This window comes from Nannospalax galili, unplaced genomic scaffold (genome assembly GCF_000622305.1).
Source record: "Nannospalax galili isolate Female #2095 unplaced genomic scaffold, S.galili_v1.0 scaffold107, whole genome shotgun sequence".
In the NCBI taxonomy this organism is placed as follows: Eukaryota; Metazoa; Chordata; class Mammalia; order Rodentia; family Spalacidae; genus Nannospalax; species Nannospalax galili.
This window is the reverse complement of record NW_008358490.1, coordinates 1,892,207-1,918,697: the sequence shown is the minus strand read 5'-3', so window position 1 is coordinate 1,918,697 and position 26,491 is coordinate 1,892,207. Positions and strand designations below refer to the sequence as shown.

Here is a 26,491-nt window from a genome sequence, read left to right as displayed (position 1 = left end):
TGGTTCAGTGGATAAAGGCACTTGCCACCATGTCTGACCACCTAAGTTCAGTCCCTGGAACCCATGTGGTAGCGAGAACCACTCCCACAGGCTGTACTCTGACCTTCACATGCATGCACACATGTAATAAAAATTACTCTGCAAGCAAGGCCTGGTAGCACACACCTCTAAGAGGCAGGCATCTCTGAGGCCAGCCTAGTCTAAATATATTAAATTCCAGTTTGAGACAGTGAGATTCTGTCTAAAAAAACAACAAAAGACCACTGCACTCTGTTCACAAAATCTTATTTCTCAGTTTACTATTGACTTGATAGGATGCAGAGCCAAGAAAAGGAGAATTTTAAAAATATTTTATTATTTTTATTTTATGTGTATGCATGTATTGCCGGCATGTAGGTAAGTGCACCTGTGTTGTGCAATGCTGTCGGATCCCCTGGAACTGGAGTTATAGACAGTTGTTAGCTGCCATGTGGGTGCTGGGGATTCAAACACGGGTCTTTTGCAAGAAGAGTCAGTGTTCTTAACTGCTGAGTCATCTCTCCAGCCCGAATATTGTTTTAAAACTTTCATGTGTGTAAAACTTTTGATAATGCAAACAATACTATTTTAGCAAAATTTTTTAGTAAAGCAGAATTTATTGAAAACTAAGTTTTGAAAAATAACAAATGAGAAATTAAAAAACATTTAATAATGTCACAAAATCTAAAAATTAAATGACTAAGAGGTAAGGGAGATGAGAACTTACTTTTATAGTATAGAAAGACTACTAGATACCAGGCCATCTAATTTCTATATACAATGTGGAATAACTTATCCTCATTTTACAGATAAGTAAACATCTATCAATTGCAAGACTGTAATTCAAATTCGGGTCCACTCCAAAGCTGTCTCCTGTGCCTCTTTACAGTCTCTCCCTGAATTGATATTTATGGTACTTGAGGCTTTTTAGCTCTTGGCAGTTTCCAAAAGGCATGAACAAACTGGCAATCATCATGTACAAAACAGCAAATGTGTGCTAATTCATCAAAAACATCATTGCATTGCCCATTTTCTGTTAGAACTTGCATACAGATGAACTGAAGATAGGCTCACGTGCACATGAACACATCACATGACAACTCAAAGAGAAGCAATGCAGCCCGGCAAAAGCACCAGCAAAGTCTGTGCCAGGCTTAATGTAGATTCCGGTCCTACTGCTTCTCCTGATACTGGCATGCACACTCACGGTTCTATTTCTCAGATTTTACCCAGTATCCAAAGTCACAGTGTTAGACCATGGCCCCAGCTCGTGTTTAAAGGTCTCTCACATGCACAGAGGTAAACAAGTCAATTAACCTCACTTCTCATCTTACTTTAAAAAAAACAAAAAACTTTGTTTCCTAATATTTTTGTCCAACACAATTTTCTTCCCCGTTCTAAGAATATTGACTCAGATGTGAATCTTATTTTGGTGAGTCATTCCAAACTCACGTTGGAAATAAGTAGATTAACCTAGACATTTAAAATGAGGTATCCTCTAACTGGACCCTACACATTATAAATACTGCCCAAAACCTATCTATTGACCCATGAAAAACAGGACTGAATGCATAGTACAATTGAATCCTCGAGATCTTATGGAAACCAAACATTAAGTTTTAAAATATACTATTTTTATTTTATGTATATGAGTGCATTGCCTGCATGTATGTATGTGCACCTGTGTCACGCAATGCCCGTGGAGGTCACAGGCATCGGATTCCCTGTAACTGGAGTTACTGACGGTTGTTAGCCACCATGTGGGTGCTGGGACTCGAACCCCGGTCCTCTGCAAGAGCAGCCAGTGCTCTTAAACCCCCAGCCATCTCTCCAGCCCCGATATTACGTTTTTTAAATGCATATCGACACATGCACATTTGGGGACTGCTGAATCAGGAGGCGTTTTACTGTTTAAAGAGGGTCAAATAGGCGAGGAGGCAGGTGCTGGGCCTTGAGGACGCTTTCCAGGTCCGACCGCCTCCGTACGAGCTACAGGGCGGGCACCTAGTGCTCACCCGAGGGAGACCGGTGTCCCCTCCACGTGCGCCCCGCCGCCCTCCTACCCGGCTGGAGCGAGGGTCCCCAGTGACCGACCTGCAGCCCGGACGCCGAGCCGACCAGCGACCAAGGGCAGCGGCAGGTAGCAGGGCCTTGGTGACGGCGGAAGTCGCGACGTCGGGCGCTGCCACTCGCGCGCCGCCCAGAGCAGGGGGGTCCGGCGGCACGTCACGCCGCATGTCTCTTTGAGGGGGGATCCTCCTCAGGTGTAAGCTTCCAGACCCCATCAGAGAATCTCGAACAAAGCGTGGCTCCAAGATAACTACACTTGGGGGCTTCTGCGCCGTCGCCATTCTCGCGGCTGGGTCCCCGCGGCCCCCGCAGATGGTGTCGCCCGGGCCCTCCCCGCCACAGCCGCTTGCCTCAGGCCCAATATGGCGGCCGCCGCACGGAGGTTCCTGCCGGCTGCTAGCCGCTGCTGAGCGCGCGCCCGCTCCGCTCGCCGTCAAACCTGCCTTCCAGTAGGGGTTGGGAAGGGCCGCGGACGGTGCTGGGGGGAGGCCAAACCCAGCAGGTGAGGGCGAGAGGATGCGAGGGGCCGTTGGGTGTCGCGGAGGCCTCGGGGACGCCCTCCGGCCGGCCAGGTGTCGCCGGAACGCGCACCCGCCGTTTCGGTTGCGACCGTCTCTGTGGTTCCGGCACCAGCGTTCCGCGAGGGGCGGGAAAGTGGCTTCAGTCGCTTGTCCCCCCCTCCCTCGCCTTCCCTCTTGTTTCCTCTGACCACGTCTTGGACTGAGACCCCGACGCCAGTTCGGGCCCTAGGTCCAGTGGCCGCGGCGTCCCCGAGTTCTTCCCTCCCTCCAGCTCCTCCCGTCCTGGGCTCAGCACGAGGCCCGGCGTTCTTTTAGCCCGTCGACTCTCTTAGAAATGCGGTGGCTCCAAGCGCTTCTACAATCACTGCAGTTTCTCCTTTTGTTTTTTCACATTTTAGGAAACAAGAGGTCACATCCGCTCATAGTCCTCCACTCTGGCCCTCGGTGACCTGGAGAACCGAAGCCATCATTTATGCCCACCTTCTAATCAACTTTACAACTCCTTTGACTGTCGCAAAGCGTTTCTCTACCAAGGTCAGACTTAGCCCCAGGCTAGCCCAGACTCTTTACCCTTTACGCTTCATTGGGCATACTTCCCTTTGGCTGTCAATAACGTGCTTGATCATTACTGAGAAAGCAAGTATCAAATAAATAGTTGAGATGAAGTAGTGATGATCAAAATCACTACCCAGGAGTGATTTATAGTATGGCGAGGTGTGTTCACTATTTTCAGCCTATGGTTATTTAGATTGCAGTGAGCACTGTGCTTGGTTTTGGAGAGCAATGAAGAGGCTTTGTGAAAGACCTACAGCTGAGGGATGTACAGGGATGAACACTTGTCAAGTTTGGACGTTATTAAGGAGAATGGAAAAATCATTGTGCTGGAGCATGCACTGCAAGGGTGGTTAGTGACAAACCAATGCGTAAGTTGAGATCAGCTTGTAAGTGATCTTGTTTTCCAGTGAAGGAGTTTAGGTTTTATTCAGCAGTTAGCAAGAAACTAGCAGAGTATTTTTTCATGGAGTGGGTTTGAAGGTTTTTGTTTCTTAAGTCTTGCTGATGGGGTATAGAGGAGCAATCGGAAACAGGAAAACTAGGTGAAAGGAAATTGCAGTGGTTTAGGTAAGGCAACAGGTGCCTCCACTGGGGTCAGAGAAATTAAATGCTGTGTAGGATTCAGCTGGGTGACCACCAATTTGCTGGTAAGGGAATGGCTAGTTTCTAGTCGAGGAGACATGGTGGTACCATTAAAATCCAGCTTGAGACGTGTGTATAAAAGCAGAGTGGCGCCAACCTGCTCTTTAGCAGTGGCGAAAACAGTGCTCCCCAGTCCAAAGCATTGATTTCAGAGTCTAGCCCTGTGCTATTACTAGCCACATGAGGTATTGAGCACTTGAAATGTGGTTAGGTTGAATAGAGATGTACTGGAAAGCATACACTGTAATTTGAAGCCAGTGTGAAAAACAGTGTAAACCAACTCATTAAATTTTTAATAAGTACATGTTGAAATAATGTTTTGGATACTGTGGGTGTTTTTTTGGTCTTTTTTGAGACAGGGTCTCCCTGTAGCCCAGCCTGACCTGGGACCCGCCATGTAGATCAGGCTGGCCTTGAACTCCTTCTGCGGGGATTCAAGGAGTGCTCCACCTTTCCCTGCGGACACTGTGTTAAACATTAACATTCACCTCTTTTTATTTTCCATGTGGTTATGAACATTTTTAAATCACATCTTAGCCTAGTCTAGACTAATGACGGGGGAATTAGTGAGGAGGTTGAATTTGAGCCCAACCTTGAGAAAGTGATAAACAGTGACATCTGGGCAGCTTCCTGGTTCTCCTCCTTCTGTCCCTCTGCCCAGTAATGACACAGATTGTTTCTTTTAAATTTTTTCCCCCAGGCAGTAAGAAACCGTCAAAGATTAAAATTTTGTTTAACTTTTATTTCATGTGTGTGTGAGTGTGTACGGGAGAGAGCAGGCACATGTACCATGATATGTGAAGGTTGGAGGATAGTTTGCTGGAGTGTATTCTTGCCTAATACTCTGGGGATGCAGGTTTGAATTACCCAGCTCAGCCTCCATGATTTTTGGCAAAGGGTAATGGTGTGTAGGGGTGTTTAGACTGAGATGAAGGCAGGCAAACCTGGAGGGAAAGAAAGGAGAAACGAAATAGAAGATCATGAGGCCTGACATTAAGGTATAGGCAGCAGGAACAGAAAAGTGATGAAATGCAGGGTGTTCTGAGGAAAACTGATCCAGAATTGATAGCAGACCTTCCGAGAAAAATAAAAGGAAGACTTTTAAGCCTTGGTTACTTAGATAACTAATGAATTGGTATCATAGAATTATAAAATACATTTGAGGCTAAAGAAATTTAGTATAAATCGAATCAGCGCAGGTGAGAGAAGTGCTCTGGAGTCTAGGTACTCAGTACTCTCCTTTTTCTTTTATCTCCTTGCTTTCTGTCACAGTCATGAACATCAGTTGATTTTCCTTACATACGGAATTACCAGTATCATGCTTTCTTCCTTCATGTTAATTTTAAAAATGCTTCTTCATTGCCTTAGAGAACTAGGTCCAAGGTATCCAAGGCCCTTCAGCTGAGCGTACCCTGCTCCTTAGGTCAGTCTGTCTTTTTTTTTTTTCTGTGTAAGCATGCCAAGCTGAAGTTTCATTGATACTCTCTAGTTTTGTGTTTTGTGCCCTAGCCAATGTTACTTCTATCTTTTGAGTGTTCTCCCTTTCCACTCAGGTCTTGTAAATTTTAACAGTCTTAGCTCTTCTGTGATTTTCTTTCTTCCTTTCTTTTTTTCTTTTTTAACTTTTTGAGACAGGGTTTTACTATATAGACCAGGCTGGCCTCGATCTCACAGAGATCTACTGCCTCTGCCTCTCAAGTGCTGGGATTAAAGGTGTACGCTACCACTCACAGCATGGCTTTCAATTTTCAGTAACACAAGTAATTGAGAATTTAAAAAAATCTTATAGCCAAGCTTGGGGACAAATGCCATTGACCCCAGCACTCAGGAGACAGAGGCAGGCGTACTTCTTTGAGATTGAGGCCAGCCTGGTCTACATAGGGAGTTTCAAGGGCTACAGGGAGACCCTGTCTCAAAAAAAAAAAACCAATAAAAAACAAATCTTATTTTCTAAACTGTATACTTAAGCTGGTTATAACCAATTTGGCTTGTGATTACTTATTCATATGTCTTACCTCTTTAGGGAGTTTAACTTCTTAAAATTATATTTCTTTTTAAAAAAATGGAGCATAGCCAGGTGTGGTGGCATAAGCCTTTAGTCCCAGCACTTGGGAGGCAGAGGCAGGCGGTCTCTATGAGTTCAAGGCCAGTCTGGTCTACATAGTGAGTTCCAGGACAGATGAGACTTTAGGGAGACCCTGTCTCAAAAGAAAAAGGAGCATAGAGGACCAGGCCTGGTGGCACAGTCCTGTAATCTTAGTACTTGAGAGGCTAAGGCAGGAGGATAAGGAATTTGAGGCTATTAGGGTTACATAGTGAGTTCTAGACCAGCCTGCTTTAGTGAGACCTTGTCTCAAAAAATAAACTTACAGTACTTGTTGCTACTCATGATGTCTCAGGGAAAGACATGCAAATTAAAATTCCATAATTATAAACAGAATCAATTCATTACATTCATGACACTTTTTTTTTCTTTTAAGATTTATAAAGAACTCTTCCTCTGAGTTGGTGTTTTCTTATGCGACTGAAGTGCCAGTAAGTAATGAAATCTGATAAAGACACAGCTTTATCTTTGGTCTTTTTGCAGAAAGCTTTAACATGAACTCATCCAATTGTATTTGCAAGCACTTGTGCAAGCACTTTGGCAATTAAGTATAAGTGTCAGTTAAAGCAGATTGAAAGGGTTGGACTTTTAGCTTCTGGTAAGCTTCTTGGCTAGCATGAGGCCCAAGTTTAAGTTCAAGCACTGGAAAAAAGTAGATTGGAACAGAAAGTTTCTCTTAGGTCCTTAATATAATCATGGTATAAGAAGCTTTTGTTGGACATGGTGGCGCATGCCTTTAGTCCCAGCACTTGGGAGGCAGAGATCTGTGAGTTCAAGGCCAGCCTGGTCTACATAGTGAGTTCCAGGCCAGCTGGGGCTGCAAGGAGACCCTGTCTCAAAAAGACCGAAGAAAAAGAAGCTTTTGTGGTGGGAAGGTATTGCCTATATTCTCTTTAAAATTGTATTTATGAGCTTTTTGGAGGGGAAGGGGGAATTAAAGGCATGCACCACCACGCCTGGCTGAGCATTTTTTTTATGAAATAGAGAATGTCTCTACATCTCATACTGCAGATAGGAAAACATTAAGTCAGTGTATTTCAGATTTTAACTTAATTAGTACAGCTACTATGGTTAGGGCATGTGCTAATCAATGTATCATATGGGTTAAATCTAGCCAGGGGTGGATGTACAGGCCTATGATCCTAGTACTTGGGAAGTAAGATCAGGAGTTCAAGGTCATCCTTCCCTATATAGAGAGGCCAGTCTATATTACATGAGATTTTGTCTCAACAACAACAAAAAAGGGGAAGGATAAATGTAGACCTGTATTCAAGAGAGTTCTGCCAAGAGCCAGGAAATATATGTACCTAGGCCACACAGTGGTATGGTAAGAGCATTAAGCTCTTAATATCAGTGCCTTAATTCATTCAAGGAACATTTGTTGACTACCACTGTGTGTTGGGCCCTCTTGAGGCATTGGAATGTGGCTGATCTGTAAGATCTCACTCTCAAGGTATCTATATTCTAGGGTGGGGTCAGGAGGAAAGTAGGAGAGACAAAGCAAGTAAGCACGAAACAGCTGTAGAGAGGACTAAGTATTTTGAGGGAAGCAGAATGGTGCTGTGGAGTATAATGTGCGTAGAGAAGGTCTTCGAATGTCAGAGGAGCCACAGAATGAACTGGGGGCTAAGAAGGCATCCAAGCTAGGAGCTTGCTGACAGTGGAGATGGGTGGAAGCTAGGAAGAGTAGTGGGGAGGTCGTACTTTCATAAGGCCATCCAGAAGCCTTTGTGCAGCCCGAGCCAGCATACATTTCTCTGACTGCTCAGATTTGATAGTTTGGATAGGAGATGAAGGAATGGAAACAAATACTCTTGAGAAATTTTGCTTGAAAGAGAAGCAGAAATGAAGCAGTGGCTGTGGGCGATAGGGTTAGGAGGGCTAGAAGCTGGGACATTCTGGAGTATCAGTATGCGCATGTGGGGAAACTAGATCAGTGACTTATTGATGTGGAAGAAAGGGGTGACTGAGGGAGCCAAGCCTTATATCATAAAGGATGGGATAAGAGTACTCAGAGGAACTGGCCTTGGATGGGGCAAGGATGTGTCTTACATAACAGGAGTCTTAGCAGTGGACGTGCAGAAAGGTTAATAAACATGGTATCTGGGAAATGAGTTACCTTTTGGATTTTCTTTTTTTCTTTTGGGACAGTGCATTACTCTAACCTAGACTGACCTAGACCCTCTGAAAGTCTTCCTGCCTCAGCCTGCTGAGTACTGGGGTTATAAATGTTGACGCCACACGTGGCTGCTTTTTTTTTTTCCGGTGAAGAATGCTGTTAGATTATCAGCTGAGAACAGAGGGAAGGGAGGTGGGTGGAGCCTGAGCAGGGAATAGCTGTGAGGTAATAGTCTGAGATGAAGAGTGAACCTATGAAGAAAACAGGATTGACTGGATTACAGTCTGCTGAGATTTTACCTGTGAATTTAAAGAGCAGATATCCCTGCTGTATGGTTACCCACCCCTAAAACTGTCAGATGCTGGTGTAGATGGGGAATGATTTAGAGTTATTTGGAGTTGAGGTTTTGCCAGGCTAATATAAAGATACTAGGGAAGCAAGATATTGGAAAATGCAAAATGATGGTTCAAGGTGAGGACCTCAGTAGAGACAGAGTGAAAAAGTGGTTGAGATATCAGTGAGACCAAAAGATTGTTCTTTTTACATTTATTTATTGTGTGTGGTGGTGGTGGTGATCTGGGGGAGTATGTGGGTGCATATGTGCTTTGGGCTCAGGTCTCTCTTTCTGCCTCTTTCATGTGGGTCAAGAGATCAAACTCCAGTCATCAGGCTTGATGCAAGTACCTTTACCTGCTAAGCCATTTTGTTGACTCTTAGCAAGTTTTTTTTTTGAAACATGGTCTTACTATGTGGACCTGGCTGACCTGGATCTCACAGAGATCTGCCAGCCTCTGCCTCTTGAGTACTAGGATTAAAGGTGTGGATCACCAAGCCCTGCTTAAGGCCCCAGCTATGATCCTTTGCCCTGTAAACACAGGGCAAACTGTTACAGCACCTCCCTCCTGCACTGCTTTGCATTCACACCCGTCTTTCCTCAACTGCTGCCCACCACAATTTTGTTTTCTATCTAGAGGTATCTGTGAGTTTTAAGATGCTGCTATGCAAATGGCACCGCAGAGTTTGAGACCTTTTCAGACTTTTTTTGCACTCAGCGTAACGGCACTGAGATCCACCCCAGATGCTGTATGTGTCCAGAGTTTGCTGCTTTTAACCCTGAAAGTAGTGCTCTGTGGTATGATGTACTACAGTTTGCTTAACCATTCATTCACCTACCTTGTGGTGTCTTAGTTTATTGGCTGTTTTGACTATAACCAATAAAATAGCTATAAAATTTGTATATACATTTTTGTTAGGCATACATTTTTATTTCTCTGGCATAAATACTCCTGAGTATATAAATATTGTGTCTACACCTGGCAACAAAAGAGTTGGCAGTGGAATTTCTTGAGCAAGTAGGTGATAGTGAGAGAGGTGAGATGCTCAAGGTGAGCTTTTGGAAGTATTATAAACACTGGTAGTGATACTGTCTGCTTTGGGCTGTGGCAGTGAGTGGCTGAAGATTGTTGGAGTCAGTCATAGATCTGAAAGGCCAATATTGAAGTTACGGAGGAGAAAGTCCCCAGTGAGTCAGGTCAGGTTAACAGCACTGAGAGAATATGGAAGGCCAATAGTGAACTGGCTACATGGCATGAGCTTTATTGGAAATGGAACATTTAAAAAGGAAATAGAAAGAATAGGTTGAAAACTTCAGTGAGGAGTGAGTAACATGCACTTCTTGCTTTTGAGGTCCAGGGAGCACAAGAAGTTTACAAATAAAGCTCCTGGGGAGCTGGAGAGATGGCTCAGCGGTTAGGGGCAACTGACTGCTCTTGCAGAGGTTCTGGGTTTGATTCCCAGCACCCACATAGCGGCTAACAACTGTTCGTTAATTCCAGTTCCAGGAGATCCGACACCTCCTGACCTCCACGGGCACTGCATGACAGGGGTGCACTACACACATGCAGGCAATACACTCGTGCACACAAAATAAAAATAACGTCTCCTGAGAAGCATGCAGGAGAGAGTGTCATTAGGGAACATCGGGGTTTCTGTGATAACAAACGTGCAGAGAATTTTCAGAGAAGCACATCAGATCATTCAGCGACATCTTTCCCACTTGCATGGTAGCCAGGAAGGGCCAGTTTTATCTTAAGGAGCTAAAATCTGAAATGCTGTTGCTCTAGAATTGAACTTTTATTTTATTTTATTTTTTTATTTTTATTTTTTTGGTGTTTTTGAGACAGGGTCTCTAAGACCCCAGCTGACCTGGAACTCAACTATGTATGTAGATCAGGCTGGCTTCGAACTCCCAGAGATCTCCCTGCCTCTGCCTCCCGAGTGCTGTGACTACAGGCATACTCCACTATGCCAGGCTAGAATTGAAATTCTCTAAGGTCTGAAATCTCAGTGCTTGTGTTCATATTAATTGTTTTGGAAAACATGTAGTAGGCATCTCAACATAGATTCCATCATTTGTATGTTGAGTACCTACTGCACATCACATTTTATTTTAGGAATTGCAAACATTAGGTACAGTAAACATTAATTGCACACAAACTTTTTCAGTTGCTTGCATCACAGTACAACTATTTTTGACATTAAAATTCTTGAAAAGCATGTGAGTTTAATGAAGGTGTATACATTGTGTACGAGTGTGTGTGTGTGTGTGTGTGTGTGTGTGTGTGTAGAGGATTGTTTAAGAGAATAAGGGATCCATAGCTTTTAGTAAGATTCTCAAAAGAGTATACTTAAGGACCTCATATAATTAGTACATAACTAGTCACTGTAATGCTCTGTGATCATCGTAGTCACTTAACTAGATAAAGAACAAGTTGACTTTGAAGAGTGAGTTCTTTAAACATTTAACTGTTGAGGAAGTTGGATGCAATAATCTTTGCTCTAGGTCATTTAAACATTTTTGGGAACCCCCAATATCCTTTTTATGTGTATATTAGCACTTTTTTATGAACTGGAATATACAGGTGAGGAAAAGTTTAAATTTAACTTGCTCAAAACCATGTAGGAATCTTGATCATGAGATTCCAAAGTCCACTACTGTTCATGGACCCATCTGGGGAGGCACTGAAGGACTCTATAAACAGATTGTATGTGTGTGCTCATGCTTTTAAACTTGGCAGCAGTGGCATGGATTTTAACATGTTAACTTTTAATCAGATTCTGGAATTTGTGTGCACTTACAAATTTGAAAAAATTTGCGTGTTATATATATACTGTGCTTTTATGTTTAATTATATTTCTTTTTGAAATTACCTTTTAGACAACTGTTACTGGACCAAAAAGATGACATCTATTATCAAACTGACTACCCTCTCTGGGGTTCAGGAAGAGTCTGCTCTGTGCTATCTTCTCCAGGTTGATGAGTTTAGGTTTTTATTGGACTGTGGCTGGGATGAACACTTCTCTATGGATATTATTGATTCCCTGAGAAAGTAAGTTGCAGTTCTTATTTCTAGGCTTTTATTAAATCAGCTAAAAAAAAAAATCCCTCAACTTTTTTCCACACTTTTGTAATATCATTTAGTTGTTATATACTGTTGCTATCTTTGCACTAAATCATGAACCATTTATTGTCTTGATTGACTTAGGAATTTTGTTTATTGAAATGTATAGAAATCTTGATTGTTACTTGGCTGATAGGCCACAGAAACTATGCTCTCTAGTTGTAGGAAAGAGTACAAGCTTGTAAAAAACCTAAAAAGAGGCAACACCTTCCCTGTGAAAGCTCTGTCCTGTGTAACGTTACCTCACTTCCCGTGTCTTGATTCTCTTTCTTTTTTTTATTTTTATTTTTGGTCTTTTTGAGATAGGGTCTCCTTGTAGCCCCAGCTGTCCTGGAACTCACTATGTCGACCAGGCTGGCCTTGAACTCACAGAGATCCGCCTGCCTCTGCCTCCCAAGTGCTGGGATTAAAGGAGTGCACCATCACACCTGGCTCTGTGTCTTGATTTGTAACAGTGTGACTTGGTTCTTTGAATAATATCTACATGATACAAAAGGATCCTAATCTGTCAAAAAGAAATTCAGCTACATTTGCAGCAAGTTTTACTCATTAGAAAGGACTTAAATATTATTAAAAATCATTTAGAACTTGAAACCCTCCTGAAAAGTTTCAAGGCTTGTCCTTAATTCTGTCATCAAGAACATATGCTTCCCTGGTTAATTGATATTTATGACAGTTGATATTTTGCTATCAGTCACCAAGCTAAAACTGAAGCAAAAGTCTATAATAAACATCTGAGCATTTAAATATTGCCTCTTTAACAATTTCCTCAATTCTAAGCCAACTTCTTGAACTTAAATTCAGGGCATACAGGATTCCCATACAAGATCAACCTGCATATGGCATCCATATTTTCCCTCTTCAGTGTGTCTAGATGACACATTTTAAGATGCACCTTACTCATGATAGCAGCAGTATTGCTGTCCCTGGGTGTTGTTGTAGCTCTTGGTTTGCACTTCTACCAGCAAGCCTTCCCTGTAGAATGGGTGATGCATGATGACAGCTCTAATGTTCACCCTCAAAAAGAACTGATGGAGTGTCATTTTGGTTGTGTTCTCAGACATGTCCACCAGATCGACGCGGTGCTCCTTTCTCACCCCGACCCCCTCCACCTTGGTGCCCTCCCATTTGCCGTGGGGAAGCTGGGTCTGAACTGTGCAATCTATGCAACCATTCCTGTTTATAAAATGGGGCAGATGTTCATGTATGATCTTTATCAGGTAATTTAAACAATTACAAAAAAAGGCTTTTATGCCCCACTGGGGATCGTCTTTAACCCTTGGTTTGTGCTGTTCTTTTAGTCTCGACACAATACAGAAGACTTTACACTCTTTACGTTAGATGACGTGGATGCAGCCTTTGATAAAATACAGCAGCTAAAATTCTCTCAGATTGTGAATTTAAAAGGTAAAAAAATATAAATTGATAGATAACAGTGGGGTTTTTGTTTTCTTTTTTAAGTTTAAAAAAATTATCTTTTTTTATGCAAATAAGTGTATTACCTGCATGTATGTAAATGCACCTGTGTCATGCAATGCCCGCAGAGGTTCCAAGAGGGCATCAGATCCCCTGGAATGGGAGTTACAGACGGTTATAAGCCTCCATGTGGGTGCTGGGAACTGAACCTGGGTCTTCTGCAAGAGCTACTGAGCTGAGCCATCTCTCCAGCCCCCTTTTTTAAGTTTTTAGAGTTCTGGGATCTGACCCAGAGCTTCACACATGCTGAGCAAACAGTCTTATCACAGCGCTGCATTGCACCCAGCCTGAACTAACAGAGTTTAACCTGAAAAACTCTGAGAATTTATAATAAAACTTGTACGCACCATGATATGAGAATAAAAATTAGTACTTCTTACCTTGAATTTCCATTTGATGTTCAGAATATTCCATATTAAATACTAAGAACATGTTAACACCTAGGCATGCTCTCTTATTTTGTAAATTATATGTGTATGTTGTGTCTACATGCATTGTGTATGCAGTGCCTGCAGAAGTCAGAAAAGGGTGTTGGATCCCCTGGTACTTGCATTTAGGACAGTTGTTGCTACAGTAGGGGTGCTGGGAACTGAATCTGGGTCCTCTGCAAGAGCATCCAATGCTCTTAACTGCTGAGCCATCTCTCCAACTCTGACCTGGATGTTGGGAACTGAACCTGGGTCTTCTGCAAGAGCTACTGAGCTGAGCCATCTCTCCAACTCTGACCTGGATGTTTTCATATTCATGTTGGAAACTCAGTGTTTATAATGTGTAGGATGAACAAAGGTAATGTTAATGTGTCTGGGTCTTTCTGATGATTTAGCCACAAAATGACCACCAGTGGTATAGTCTCAATAGTTTTGCTTATATTTAGTTTTTCAGTGGGTACATTCTTTACCCTAAGGAGATTTGAATTGTTAGTCTGTCAGTTTAAGTTAGCAAAGATGGAAACAATTTGACAATTATTTGTAGAATACAAATATTAAAATCTAGTCCTACAGCTATAGTGTGGTGATAGGAGCACTTGCCTTGTATGCATGAGGCTCTGCATCTGATCACCAGCAACAGAAATGAATTTACTAGTTCATGCACAGTCATAGTGTACTGGCTCTAAAGTCCAGTCTCCAGCCTTGTATTTATAAGCACAAATATCTTTGCAAGAATACGTAATGAAATGGAAAGACCCTTGTCTCCATTAAAGGAATGGAGTAGCTGGGGACATGAGAGGGAGACCTTCTCTTCACTGTAAGAATATCATTTCACTTCAGAATTTTGTGTCATTGAATATGTCGCCTATTAATATGGCTTACAAATACAGCTTTCCTTAGGATTGTGGAAGAATCCGAATGTTGTTATTATCTTGTTGACTAGGTAAAGGACATGGTTTGTCTATCACACCTCTGCCCGCCGGTCATATGATAGGTGGAACAATATGGAAAATCGTCAAAGATGGAGAAGAAGAAATTGTTTATGCTGTTGACTTCAACCACAAGAGGGAGATGTAGGTATATTGAGACCCATACTAAAGAAATGTAGTTGTTACTATTTCATCCTTTGGAGGGAAAATTGGAAGCAACTTTTTGTTTTTGTTTTTTAATTCAAAATCTAGAGCAATTTAAAGTACCAAGGAGTAACTGTTTTCATTGTTATTTGCATTGTTAAGGGGTGAAGTTTTGTGTAGGACATAAAGAGCTTTACAATTTTTATATATTACTATCTCCTATAAAACAGATATTTCCAAGGAGATGTTCAAAGAAAGGAAATTTTTGTGCACTAAATTATATTTTATATGATCTTGACTTATTTCTTGACAGAACTTTATGTTTTTTTGTGTTTCGGAAGAAGGGAGTAGAGTTAATAATTATCATCTAATTTAATGACAGATTCCCTTTGAAAGGTAGCATGTTATAATTTTACATGATTCATTTGGTATTCAGAAAACTACTAAATTTTTTGTTGTTCAGTCTCCTACAAGATTTCTTTGTTCAATCTGTACATTGTCCATAGCTATTTTGTATTAGATTACAGTAATCTGAAGATCTTTACATTAAGAAAAATTAAAGACTAGCAGATTAATTGCATTTAGATTTGTAATCATGGACTAATGAAGATATAAAGTTGAGCAAATGGTGAATGAATTCAACCATTATAGAAAAACATCAATTTGTATTTTCTATATTACAACAATAAATTTTAGATGGATTAGAATTAATTAGCAAAGGACACATTATTGATGTGTCTGATCTCTGATTTGGAAGAGACTGTACTACACCCTAAAGGTAATGGGCCAACTTACAAAAGAAAAGTCTGATAAATTTGATTACATACAGATATAAACTATCAGAAACAGTAAACTGCATTATAAAATCAGTAAACTAGGGAAAATACTTTTGACAGTTAGCCAAAGATTTGCATATGTATAAGATCAGATATTGCTCAAGTAATCAAAAATGTAGTAGTTGTAAAATGGACAAATGTTAGTCAAAAAAGAGGATACTGAAATAATAGGCATTTACTAGATATATTAAAATTGTGGTAGTTTTTGAGAAGTACTTAGTGAGTTTTTTGGTCTTTTTGGTTGAATCTTTCTGGCAAGATTGTGTGTGTGTGTGTGTGTGTGTGCGCGCGCACGCATGCATATGAGTGTATTACCTACATGTGTATAATTGCACCCATGTTATACAGTGCCCTCAGAGGTCAGAAGACGGCATTGGATTCCCCCAGAACTGGAGTTAACAGAAGGTTGTTAGCCGCCAGTCAGTGCTGGGAATCGAACTTGGGTCCTCTACAAGAGCAGCCAGTGCTCTTATCCGCTGAGCCATCTCTCCAGCCTTTTAAAAGGAAAGTTTTTCTGGAAAGGGTTAAGCCTTTCTGGAAAGCCATTTGACAACTGTATGTTCTAGTTCGGACATTTCAAGGGCTTTGTCCTAAGGAAATAAGAAATAGACCTGAGTGGGTGGCACATCTGTACTTTAGAGGTGCAGGCAGGAAGATCTGTAGTTCAAAGTCAGCCTTGGATACATAGCAAGTTCCAGGTCAGTCTAGGCTACACAAGACTCTATCTCAAAAAAGAAAGGGAAAGAAAGATCTACAACTGAAACTTTTTGTAAAAAATATATTTGAAAGATAAAGTGGCAAAATATGACTTAAGTTGATAAAAGGAAATAATCAAAAAATACAATATAGTACAGACAGGATAGAAAGTTTTTACAATTGTGAACTGGATGCCATGCACACACCTATAGTCCTGGCACTTGGGAACGGAGGCAGAATTGTGACTTTGTGGCCAGCCTGGGCTGCACATAACCAGTTTCTCAAAAACAAATGACAGAAAAAACAGCAACAAAAAAACCAAATGACAGACATAAAGTTTTACAATTTCTAAAAATTAGGTTTAGAAAAAAAAGTAATATCATGGGAAAAGTCCAGAATATAGAAATGCTTGTATAGGAATATATGTTGGAAATCTATGTTTCAAATGCATATATAGATACACAGAAAAATTCATATGCCTAGAAGGATATACCCAAAATACTGTATCACTTACCTTGAAGTGTTGGTCCCCTGGAAGATTTTTTATTTTCCTTCTTACAGTTTTTTGAATTTATCAGATTTGTTTTGGGGGTGTGGGGGGACAGGGTCTCCCTGTAGCCCCAGGTGGCCTGGAACTCACAGAGATCCACCTGCCTCTGCCTCCCAAGTGCTGGGTTTCAAGGCATGTACCACCACACCTGGTGAATTTATCAGATACTTTAAATCAACAAGCATGTCTACTTTTATAGTTAGTGTGGGAGGGAGTCTTATAAATGCTATTGCTTGAATTTTAAATAAGCTAAATTTGCAATGACATGGACATTCTTTATCTTTAAACTTTGTTGTAGCCACTTAAATGGATGCTCCCTGGAAATGCTGAGCAGACCCTCTCTACTTATCACAGATTCATTTAATGCTACCTATGTGCAGCCTAGAAGGAAGCAGAGAGATGAGCAGCTTCTGAGTATGTATTGCCTAATGTCCCACTGAAATAGCTGTGGATGGGAGATAGTAATTACTGCTTGTTTTGTTTGTCTAGGTCATAAGAGATTGGCCAACTCTATAGTCTTTTTAAAATTATTTTATTTATTTATTCTCCCCCCCCCCCGTGTGTGTGTGTGTGCGTGTGTGTGCACTTGCATGCACTCATACCACTGTATGCCTATGGAGGTCAAAGGACAACTTGTGGAAGCAGTTCGCTGCTTCCACTGTGTGTCTCAGGATCACACTCAGGTCATTAGGGTTATCCACTGAGCTGTTTTGCTGGCTCTGTAACTCTAGAAGAAATGTTAATGTGACTATAACAAGATGCTTTTTCAGAATATTTACAAAGATTGGCCTCCTCTACCACTTAGCACATAGGTAGTTCTCCAGGGACTCACTAGTATATGTCTCTGTATAATGACTGCATATATATCAGTCAGAAAAAACACACTGTAAAAGTGAGAGAGAAGTGAGGGTACACATTGTCCCCTCACTTGGGTGTTGGGCATTTTATCCTCCAGTCACGTCATCTCTACTTTACAGAGGGGCCTTGCAGCCGTCACTTCTGCTTTGACTCGTGTGGCCGCACTTCATGTTCTTCTTTATAAGCCATATGGGATTGCAATAGGGAAAACTGGGTTCCATTTTTAAACATGTTAGCAACCACTGTCATCTCTGCTTAAAAATCATAACTGTGTTTCACTAATTCATTAACTTTAAGAAGCACTTCAGTTCTTGGTTTTTAATTTTAATCTGTGGGGGTTTGCTAGAGTTTGCTTTTACTTAATTCTTCAAGCTGACTTTGATCTAGAGCAAAGACATCTGTTTGTAAAGATGCTTTTGTTGGAAGAGAAGGTATTCTGTACTTTATTCTATACTCATGCATGCAAAATATGTGTTTTACTCCTAGGAAGATATATTTAACAGAATCAAAAGTGGTTGTGTTGACCTGAACAAAATGCTTTTATACCTGGCTTAGTAGTTACATATGTCATACTGGGAAATGGTGTTATGTTTAATTTTGTAGCAGAGCTCATGGGTTATAGTGATTTTCCATTCCTGTTTTCTAGCAAATGTCCTGGAAACTCTTCGAGGTGACGGAAACGTGTTGATAGCAGTGGACACCGCAGGCAGAGTTCTGGAGCTTGCTCAGCTTCTTGATCAGATTTGGAGAACCAAAGATGCAGGGCTGGGTGTTTACTCGCTGGCACTCCTAAATAATGTCAGTTATAACGTGGTGGAGTTCTCTAAGTCACAGGTTTGTTTACATGTTATATGAAATAAAGAAGTTTGCTACCATTACTGGGCTTGTGGAATATTAGTATCTTTTTTTTTTTTGAGACGGACTCCTTGTAGCCTGCTATCACAGACATCCGCCTGCCCCTGCCTCCTGAGTGTTGGGATTAAAGGTGTGATGGAATATAGTATCTTAATTGCCATTCAGAGTTGATTTTTCTGAAGTGGTAATTAAAGTAGTAGCAGAACATTGTTTATCACATGCTTCACATGTATTATCACATTTAGTCCATATATACCCTATTTTTGTCTCCATTTTGCAGATTGGGAAGGTTGTTTGTTTTCTTTGGGCGGGGGTTGATCTTTTTTGAGACAGGGTCTCCCTGTAGTCCCAGCTGGCCTCGAACTCACAGAGGTCTGCCTGCCTCTGCCTCCTGAGTGCTGGGACTAAGGGCGTGCACCACCACACCTGGCTTGTTTTCTTTTTTTAAAAGATTATTTTTATTTTCATGTGTATGAGTGTTTTGCCATCATGTAAGTGCACCTTTGTGTGCAAAACTCGTGGAGGCCAGATGACAGCATTGGATTCCCTGGAACCAAAGATACTGGTAACTGCCATGTAGGTACTGGGAACTGAATCCTAGTTCTCTCCAAGAGCAGTCAGTGCAGTCTCCAGCCTCCAAAGATTTTTTAAAATTATTATTTTTTTTAAATATTTTTATTTTATGTATACGAGTGTATTGCCTGCATGTATGTGGGTGCACCCGTGTCGTGCAATGCCACGGAGGTCAGAAGAGAGCTTCGGATTCCCCTGGAACTGGAGTTAAGGATGGTTAGTAGCTGCCACGTGGGTGCTGGAAATCGAACCCAGGTCCTCTGCAAGAGTAGTCAGTGCTCTTAACTGCTGAGCCATCTCTCCAGCCCCCAAAATTATTTTTCAATTATGTGTGTGTGTGTGAATGAGGATGTGTGCATATGAGGAGGCCAGAGGCATTTGATTACCTTTCAGCTGGAGTTGCAGGTGGATTTGAGCCACTAGATGTAGGTACTGGAAACCAAACTCTTGTCCTATACAAAAACAGTGTGTCACTTACAGACAATGAGCCAGTTCTCCAGCTCCAAGTTGCTTGTTTGCTAAATCTTGTTATCCTGGTTTGCAAATTGGGGGCAAAAGTAGAACTTACTTCATAGCATATCAGTGCCAGAATTCGCTAGCCTCAAACTCAGATTCTCCTGGGTGCTGGGACTAAAGGCATGTGCCACCATGTCCAACAAATCATTGTTCTTAAAATGAGTGCTTTCCCTTGAAGCGTTGCTTAGAACATCCCCATTCTCAAAAAGATTTAAGGTGACACGGGTGAAACACTGCCAAATTTTTAAGGATGAAAACAGGGATGGAAGGATCTAATAGGAAAATGATTAGCTGCTTGTCAAAAGGAGTTAAGTTTAATCAACTGGGGTGGGGCTTAACCTTGACTGTTGTTGGACACTTCGCAGGTGTGGCATTTCCTCACTGTTGTCATTCTTTCCCCTTGTATTAGGTAGAATGGATGAGTGATAAGCTGATGAGATGTTTTGAAGATAAGAGAAACAACCCATTTCAGTTTCGCCATCTCTCTCTGTGCCATGGTCTTTCTGACTTAGCTCGAGTGCCAAGCCCCAAAGTTGTACTTGCCAGCCAGCCTGACCTGGAGTGTGGATTCTCAAGGGACCTCTTTATCCAGTGGTGTCAGGACCCTAAAAACTCAATCATTCTAACTTACAGAACAACTCCTGGGACTTTAGCACGTTTCTTGATTGATAATCCTTCTGAGAAAGTTACAGAAATAGAGGTAAGCACTTAAAACTTTGAATTTATTTATTTATATTTTTTATTATTTTTATTTTACATGTATGTGTGTCTTGCCTGCATGTAGGTAAGTGTGCCCGTGTCCTCCGCAATGCCTGTAGAGGACAGAAGAGATTGTCGGGTTCCCCTGGAACTGGGGTTACAGTTGTTAGCTGCCGTGTGGGTGCTGGGATCTGAACCCAGGTCTTCTGCAAGAACATTTAGTGTTCTTAACTGCTGAGCCATCTCTCCAGCCCAAATGCCCTGTATAAATTTAAACTTAGAATTATTTGGGGGGGCTTACCCTCAAAATGATAGATAAAAATAATGGATAAAAATCAGTGGCCAGAAATAGAACCTGAAGTTGTCTCAGGAGTTTTGTCCTGTAAACAGCAGAGAGCCTTCAATAGCACAAGCTTTAGAGCTACTCAGCTGGAGGGTCTTATTAGTTTACATTTATTTATTTTTGTGGAGTTGGGAGAAGAGACGGTATGTGTACATATGGAGGTTGAGGATACTTGCAGGATTTTGTTCTGTCGACCATGTGTGTCCCAGGGATTAAACTCAGGTCATTAGGCTTAGTAATAAGTGCCTTTATTCACTGAGCCAATGACAATGACCCAAGTTTCTTATTCTTAAATTCTTTAAAGAACCTTCTGGAACCATTCCCAGAATTCATATATGTTCTCTTCCTAATCTGTGTCTTTTCCCTAATTAAAATCTGTCTCCTAATGGGTTCTTGTCTCATTGTCCTCTTAAGGAAATACTCTTTTTTAAAAATGTATTATGTTTGTTTATTCTTTGAGAATTTCATACATGTACACAATGTATTTTGATCATACTTACCCCTTCTTACTCCCCTACTTTGAACTCCCTCTGAATGCCCCCCAACACATTCCCCTCTGTACCTCATGTCCTCTTCTTATTTATTTCGATAACCCACTGAGTCCAATTAGTGCTGCCTGTATACACATGGGTGTGGCCATCCACAGGAGTATAGGCAACATATCAGTGCCACACTCACAAAGGAAAATGACTCTCCCCTAGCAGCTATCCACTGCCAATAGCTCCTCAGCTAGAGGTGGGGCCCTGTGAGCCCCTCTCCTGTCTATGCTGTGATTGTTATCTGGCTTGATCTTGTGCAGGTAACAGCTGCTGTGAGTTCATGAGCACAAGGGTCATGTCATGTCCAGAAGACAGCATGTCAGAGTACTCCTCCCCATCCTCCAGCTCTTACATTCTTTCCTCCCTCTTCTGCTATGTTCCTGAGCCAGGATGGGTGGGGGTTGATGTAGTTGTCCCCATTAGGGCTGAGCACTTATAGTGACTTATTCTTAGCACTTTGGCAGGTTATGAGTCTGCATTAACTACTGCCCACTACAAAAAAGTTTTCTGACCTTGGTTGAGAGCAGCACAAAACCACTGGTATGAACATAAATACTTAGAAGGTAGTTTGACAAAACAGTTGTAGGTTCTCACTTAGGGCCCATGACCTCCCCAGCCATGGGCTTTTGACCAGTTTTACAATACAATGAATTCACTCTTAACAGAGCAGGCCTCAAATCCAATCAGAAAGCAGTTGGTTACCCCCATAATGATTATGCCACTGTTGCACATTCAAGTAGATACCGTGATGTTTCTTATATTTTGGGTAGGGTGATTTCTTGCTCTGCATTTCAGCTTTCAAGCCATTTCCTTTCCAGTTCATGCTGTCAGACTGGCTCCTTGTTTTTGACATTTTCTTCTTTGTTTTTTTTTTTGGGGGGGGGTCTTTTTGAAGACAGAGTCTCCCTGTAGTCCCAGCTGGCCTGGAACTCACTGTGTAGACCATGCTGGCCTTGAACACACAGAGATCTGCCTATCTCTGCCTCCCAAGTACTGGGACTAAAGGTGTGTGGCATCATGCTCAGCTGTTTTTGACATTTTCTAATCATCTCTGTGAGCTTTGTTCGTTTCCCATGCTGAGACCTAGAACCTTTCCTATGCTAGGCAAGCATTCTGCCGCTGAATTACACCCCCATCCCCACTGGTGACTTTTGATCTTGAGATTCATGACCACCTTGTCCACTCATACTTGAGACTCTTTTTTTATTATTATATTTATTTTTGTATGTACATGCATGTGCCTTGGTGCATATGTGTTGGTCAGAGGACAGTGTTCCAGAGTTGGTTCTTTTCTGTGTGGTTTTCGGGTATTGGCGTGAGAAGTATCTTTACCCACTGAGCATCTCACTGGCCCCAGGACTGTAGCATCCCTACATGTGCCCTCTGCAGTGCCTTGGTCCTCTCCATTTCCTGAATGCCTTGTTTCCTAATGCTGTGTAGTCCATTCTGCCTGGGCTGGCCGTTCTCACCATCATACCATCTCCCTGTCTACCTCAGATGTCCGAGCCTGATCTTCTAGCTGCCTTCCTCTGACTCCTGTGCCAGCTGATCTTCAGTTTCATTAGGATTTTTTTTCATGAACCTTTTCCTGTTCATCATCCTCTTAGCTTAGAGGCAGTGGTCAGTGATGAAACACTGCATAAGCACAGTAGCACCCCCCTCTTTCCTCTGTTTATTATGCTCACTTGGCCAAGCCTTGACCCTGTTGTGTGCCTGCATCAAGCAGCTTTATGCCACTGGAGACAAACGTGACCAATGGACAGGTTTCCCTTCATGCTCATGTTCTCCTCCTGGAGGGCACCAACAGAAGTGCTCAGCATTCTGTGGTACCTTCGTCTTCTCACTCTGCCATAAGGCAGCGTTTTTACCTTCTTTCTCCTCCGGCATCCCACAGCTCACTCTCTGCCTCATCCTTAGTACACACACTTGTCTCAAAGTTGACAGAGAAGTAGAAGCTGTCAGTCAGGAATTCCTGTCTTGTCACTAAATAGACTAACCTGCCTGTGCACAAAATATCTAGCAGAATAGCTGATGTGAAAAGACTGTTTTCTTAAATAATCAAGCCATTAAACCTAACAGTTTTCCAAAATTAGTATCACTGACTCAGTTCATAGCCACCGGTTTCAGATGGGATGGTTAGTAACTGCAGGGATACATGGTTTTAGATGACTATAATTGCATTTAAAGGCTAAGCGGCATCCTTGTTTTATAGAACTCATTTAAGAAAGAGGTAATATTAGCAACTAAAATTGAACATACTGTAACTACAGCATTGTTGATCAGATGCCAAGCAAGCACATCAAAGTAAAATACTGTCTTGGGTTATTTAATAGCTTAGAAATACCAAGTTAAAAGAACTCAGAAGTACTTGAAACAGTTTCATGAGAGATGAAATACTGAATTTGAAAATTTTAATTACTAGAAATTCAATTAGGGCAGATATGCCATTTGAGGAATTAAAAGGACATTAGAAGTTTGAAAACAAAACCTAAAAAATGACATTCAGAAGTATCCTGGTGAAATCAGAAGCAGCTGGAACAGGAAGAACAGTATTGAGTTCAGAAGACTTTGTGCAGGGTCTGTCACGCTCACCTTCCAGGAATTCCTTCTCCCCCCTTCTCCCTTCCCTCCATCATTTGCTGTCCTCTGCCCTCTACATGGTCACATCTAGAGCAGTGTGTTCTATATCCCCCCTCACCTCATGGGAAAAGCAACCCTCGCATACTTACGTAATTGTACCCACAGTCTAGAAAATTAGTGTTTAAGGAGTGCATATACTGGAAAGTGCCTGTGATCACTAGTGTGTGAATGTTGACACACACAGCTCCCCTGGCTAACCAGCACTCAGACTCCAACATGGGCTATTACTATGGCCCCACTGCCCTTCCTGAACCTCCATCCAAAGGGGACCATGGTCTTGTACAGACTGCCAAGCCATAGCTGATTGCATCTGTGGACCCAGCCTCCAGTTGTATCCCAAATTCATCCCTTTTCCTACCTTCACTGTCATCCTGGCTTCCTAAATAGTCCTCCCTGAACTCTGAGGCATTTATTTCCTAACTGTTTTTTTCTATTTTCACCCCTGTAATTATTCTCAGAGCAGTTAAAGACTCCCTCCCCTCCCCTCCCCTCCCTCCCTCCCTCCCTCCCTCCCTCATGTTTAAACCTAGCAGTAGTTATTTTCTGTGGGCTTTTTTTCCCCATGGGTATATGTGGTGTTGTGCACTGAATTCAGAACTTTGCACATGTCAGGCAAGTGTTCTGCCACCAATCCTTGCCCCTAGCAGTGTGCTAACTACATGCATTGTTGTACCACAGCTCTCATGACTTTCATCTGAGGAAACTGAAACTCTCCCCACTGAATAGCTTCCACAGCGTTATTTTAGACATTTAGCATTTCATGTCACTCCGTTGTTGTTGTTTAACAACTTTTAATGAATGATCCGGAAGGAATGAAACCTTACACTTTCTGCAAGGCAGATGAACTGATTAAAACTTCAATAGTGGGGCTGGAGAGACAGCTCAGCGCTTGAGAGCACTGACTGCTCTTTCAGAGGTCTCAGGTTCGATTCCCAGCACCCACATGGTGGCTATGAACTGTCCTTGACTCCAGTTCCAGGGGAATCCGAAGCCCTCTTCTGACCTCTGTGGCATTGCACGACATGAGTGCACTCACATACATGCAGGCAATACACTCATACACGTGGAATAAAAATAATAAATAGAATATAAAAATTTTTTTTTACTATTTATTTATTCTTTTGGTCTTTTTGAGACTGGGTCTCTCTGTAACCCCAGCTGCCCTGGAACTCACTATGTAGACCAGACTGGCCTTGAATTCACAGAGATTGCCTGCCTCTGCCTCCCAATGCTGGAACTATAGGTATGTGCCACCACACCTGGCTTTTTTTTTTTTTTAATATTTTTTATGCATATGAATAGATTGCTTGCATGCATATAAGTGCACCCATATTGTGCGGTGCCCGAGGAGGTCAGAAGAGAGCATTGGATCCCCTGGAACTGGAGTCAGGAACTGTTTTTTTCCTTTTGGTAATAGCTGTTCTTGCTGGGGTGATGTCTCATTATGGTTTTGATTTATACTTCCCTCATAGTGATGTGGAACATTTTTTCACATGCCTGTTGACCATTTGTCTTTCGAAAAATGTCTTTTTGGATCTAGTACCCATTTGTAAAATCATATTATGTGGGTTTTTTGCTTTTGAGTTCTCCTTGTTCTTTATATATTCTGAGTCTGACCCCTTGTCAGTTGTGTGCTTTGTGAGTATTTTCTCCTGTTCAGTAAGTAAAAATTAGAATTTTGGAAATTTGAGACCTTTAAAAAAATATATTTTTAGCCAGGTGTGGTGGTACACACCTTTAATCCCAGCACTTGGGAGGCAGAGGCAGGCGGATCTCTGTGAGTTCGAGGCCAGCCTGGTCTACAGAGCGAGTTCTAGGCAGCTGGAGCTACAGGGAGACCCTGTCTCAAAAAGACCAAAAAAAAAAATTAAAAATTAATTATTTTATGCGTATGAGTGTTATGCTTGCATGTGTGTAAGTGCACCCATGTCATGCAGTGCCCTCGTAGGACAGAAGTGTGCATCACGTCCCCTGGAACTGGAGTTAATGGACAGTTGTTAGCTGCCATGTGGGTGCTGGCAACTGAACCTGGCAGCCAGTGCTCTTAACCACTGAGCCATCTCTCCAGACCCCAAATTTGAGAAATGTAAAAATTTTGGTACTGTGACATTGACAATTTAAACTGAAAGACTTTCTGATAAGGTTGGTGGTGATAGATGTGAAATGTAGTTTTGAATATTATCATCTGAAAGACCTGTGTAAGATGGTCAACCAATATTTTCTGAATAACCAATGGATGTCATTACAAAATGTGGCATAAATAAAAGATCCATTCAAAGTGTGAGATACAGCAATAAATTCTCATTTAACAGAACATGAAATGTTTGTTATAGTTTGGTTTCCGATTCCATATCATAACCTTTAGAGGCTACCCTGTCTGAATTTTAATGTAGTATCAAAGAGGGCTGTCCATGAGAACAGCTATTCCCTCTCCAGTCATGCCTCCAGTGTCTGGGTAAAGCTATGTTTCCTCCACATACCATAACCAAATCAACACAGTGTAAGAGATTGCATGCAGAAACCATATGAGAATCCAGCTGTCTTCTACTGAGCTAGACATTAAAGAGATTTATTAGCAGAGCTGGGGATGGAGCTGGGGTAGAGTGCTTTTCCAACATGCACCATGCCCTGGGTTTAATCCCCAGTACCACAGGTCAAAAGGAAAATAGAAATGTGCAGAAACCTTATTTTCCCCCTCCTTTTTTAGTTTTCAATTTAAGTATAATTGGTTTTTGTAAAAAATATTATTGTCGGGGCTGGAGAGATGGCTCAGTAATTAAGAACACTGGCTGTTCTTACAGAAGACCTGGGTTCGAATCCCAGCACCCACATGGCAGCTAACGACTGTCATAACTCCAGTTCCAGGGGATTCGACAGCCTCTTCTGTCCTCTGTGGGCATTGCACGACACAGGTGTACT

At 41.9% G+C, this 26,491-nt stretch overlaps 1 protein-coding gene across 3 annotated transcripts in view; it reads left to right on the top strand.

Annotated features, from left to right (window-relative positions):
• Positions 1-2,386: 2,386 nt before the first annotated feature.
• Cpsf2 (cleavage and polyadenylation specific factor 2) overlaps positions 2,387-26,491 on the top strand; it is a 36,653-nt gene continuing 12,548 nt past the window's right edge. Inside the window, exons 1-10 of one of the 3 annotated variants that reach the window (XM_017795250.2) lie at positions 2,387-2,537; positions 3,008-3,143; positions 6,287-6,341; positions 11,247-11,418; positions 12,551-12,710; positions 12,792-12,897; positions 14,338-14,467; positions 16,848-16,963; positions 18,054-18,241; positions 19,761-20,051. In XM_017795250.2, coding sequence (XP_017650739.1) covers positions 11,270-11,418; positions 12,551-12,710; positions 12,792-12,897; positions 14,338-14,467; positions 16,848-16,963; positions 18,054-18,241; positions 19,761-20,051 — 1,140 coding nt within the window. In that variant the 5' untranslated portion in view covers positions 2,387-2,537; positions 3,008-3,143; positions 6,287-6,341; positions 11,247-11,269. Of the gene's footprint in view, positions 2,591-3,007; positions 3,144-6,286; positions 6,342-11,246; positions 11,419-12,550; positions 12,711-12,791; positions 12,898-14,337; positions 14,468-16,847; positions 16,964-18,053; positions 18,242-19,760; positions 20,052-26,491 lie in introns of all 3 variants that reach the window. The other 2 variants (XM_008821724.3, XM_008821725.3) reach the window with 2 other exon arrangements.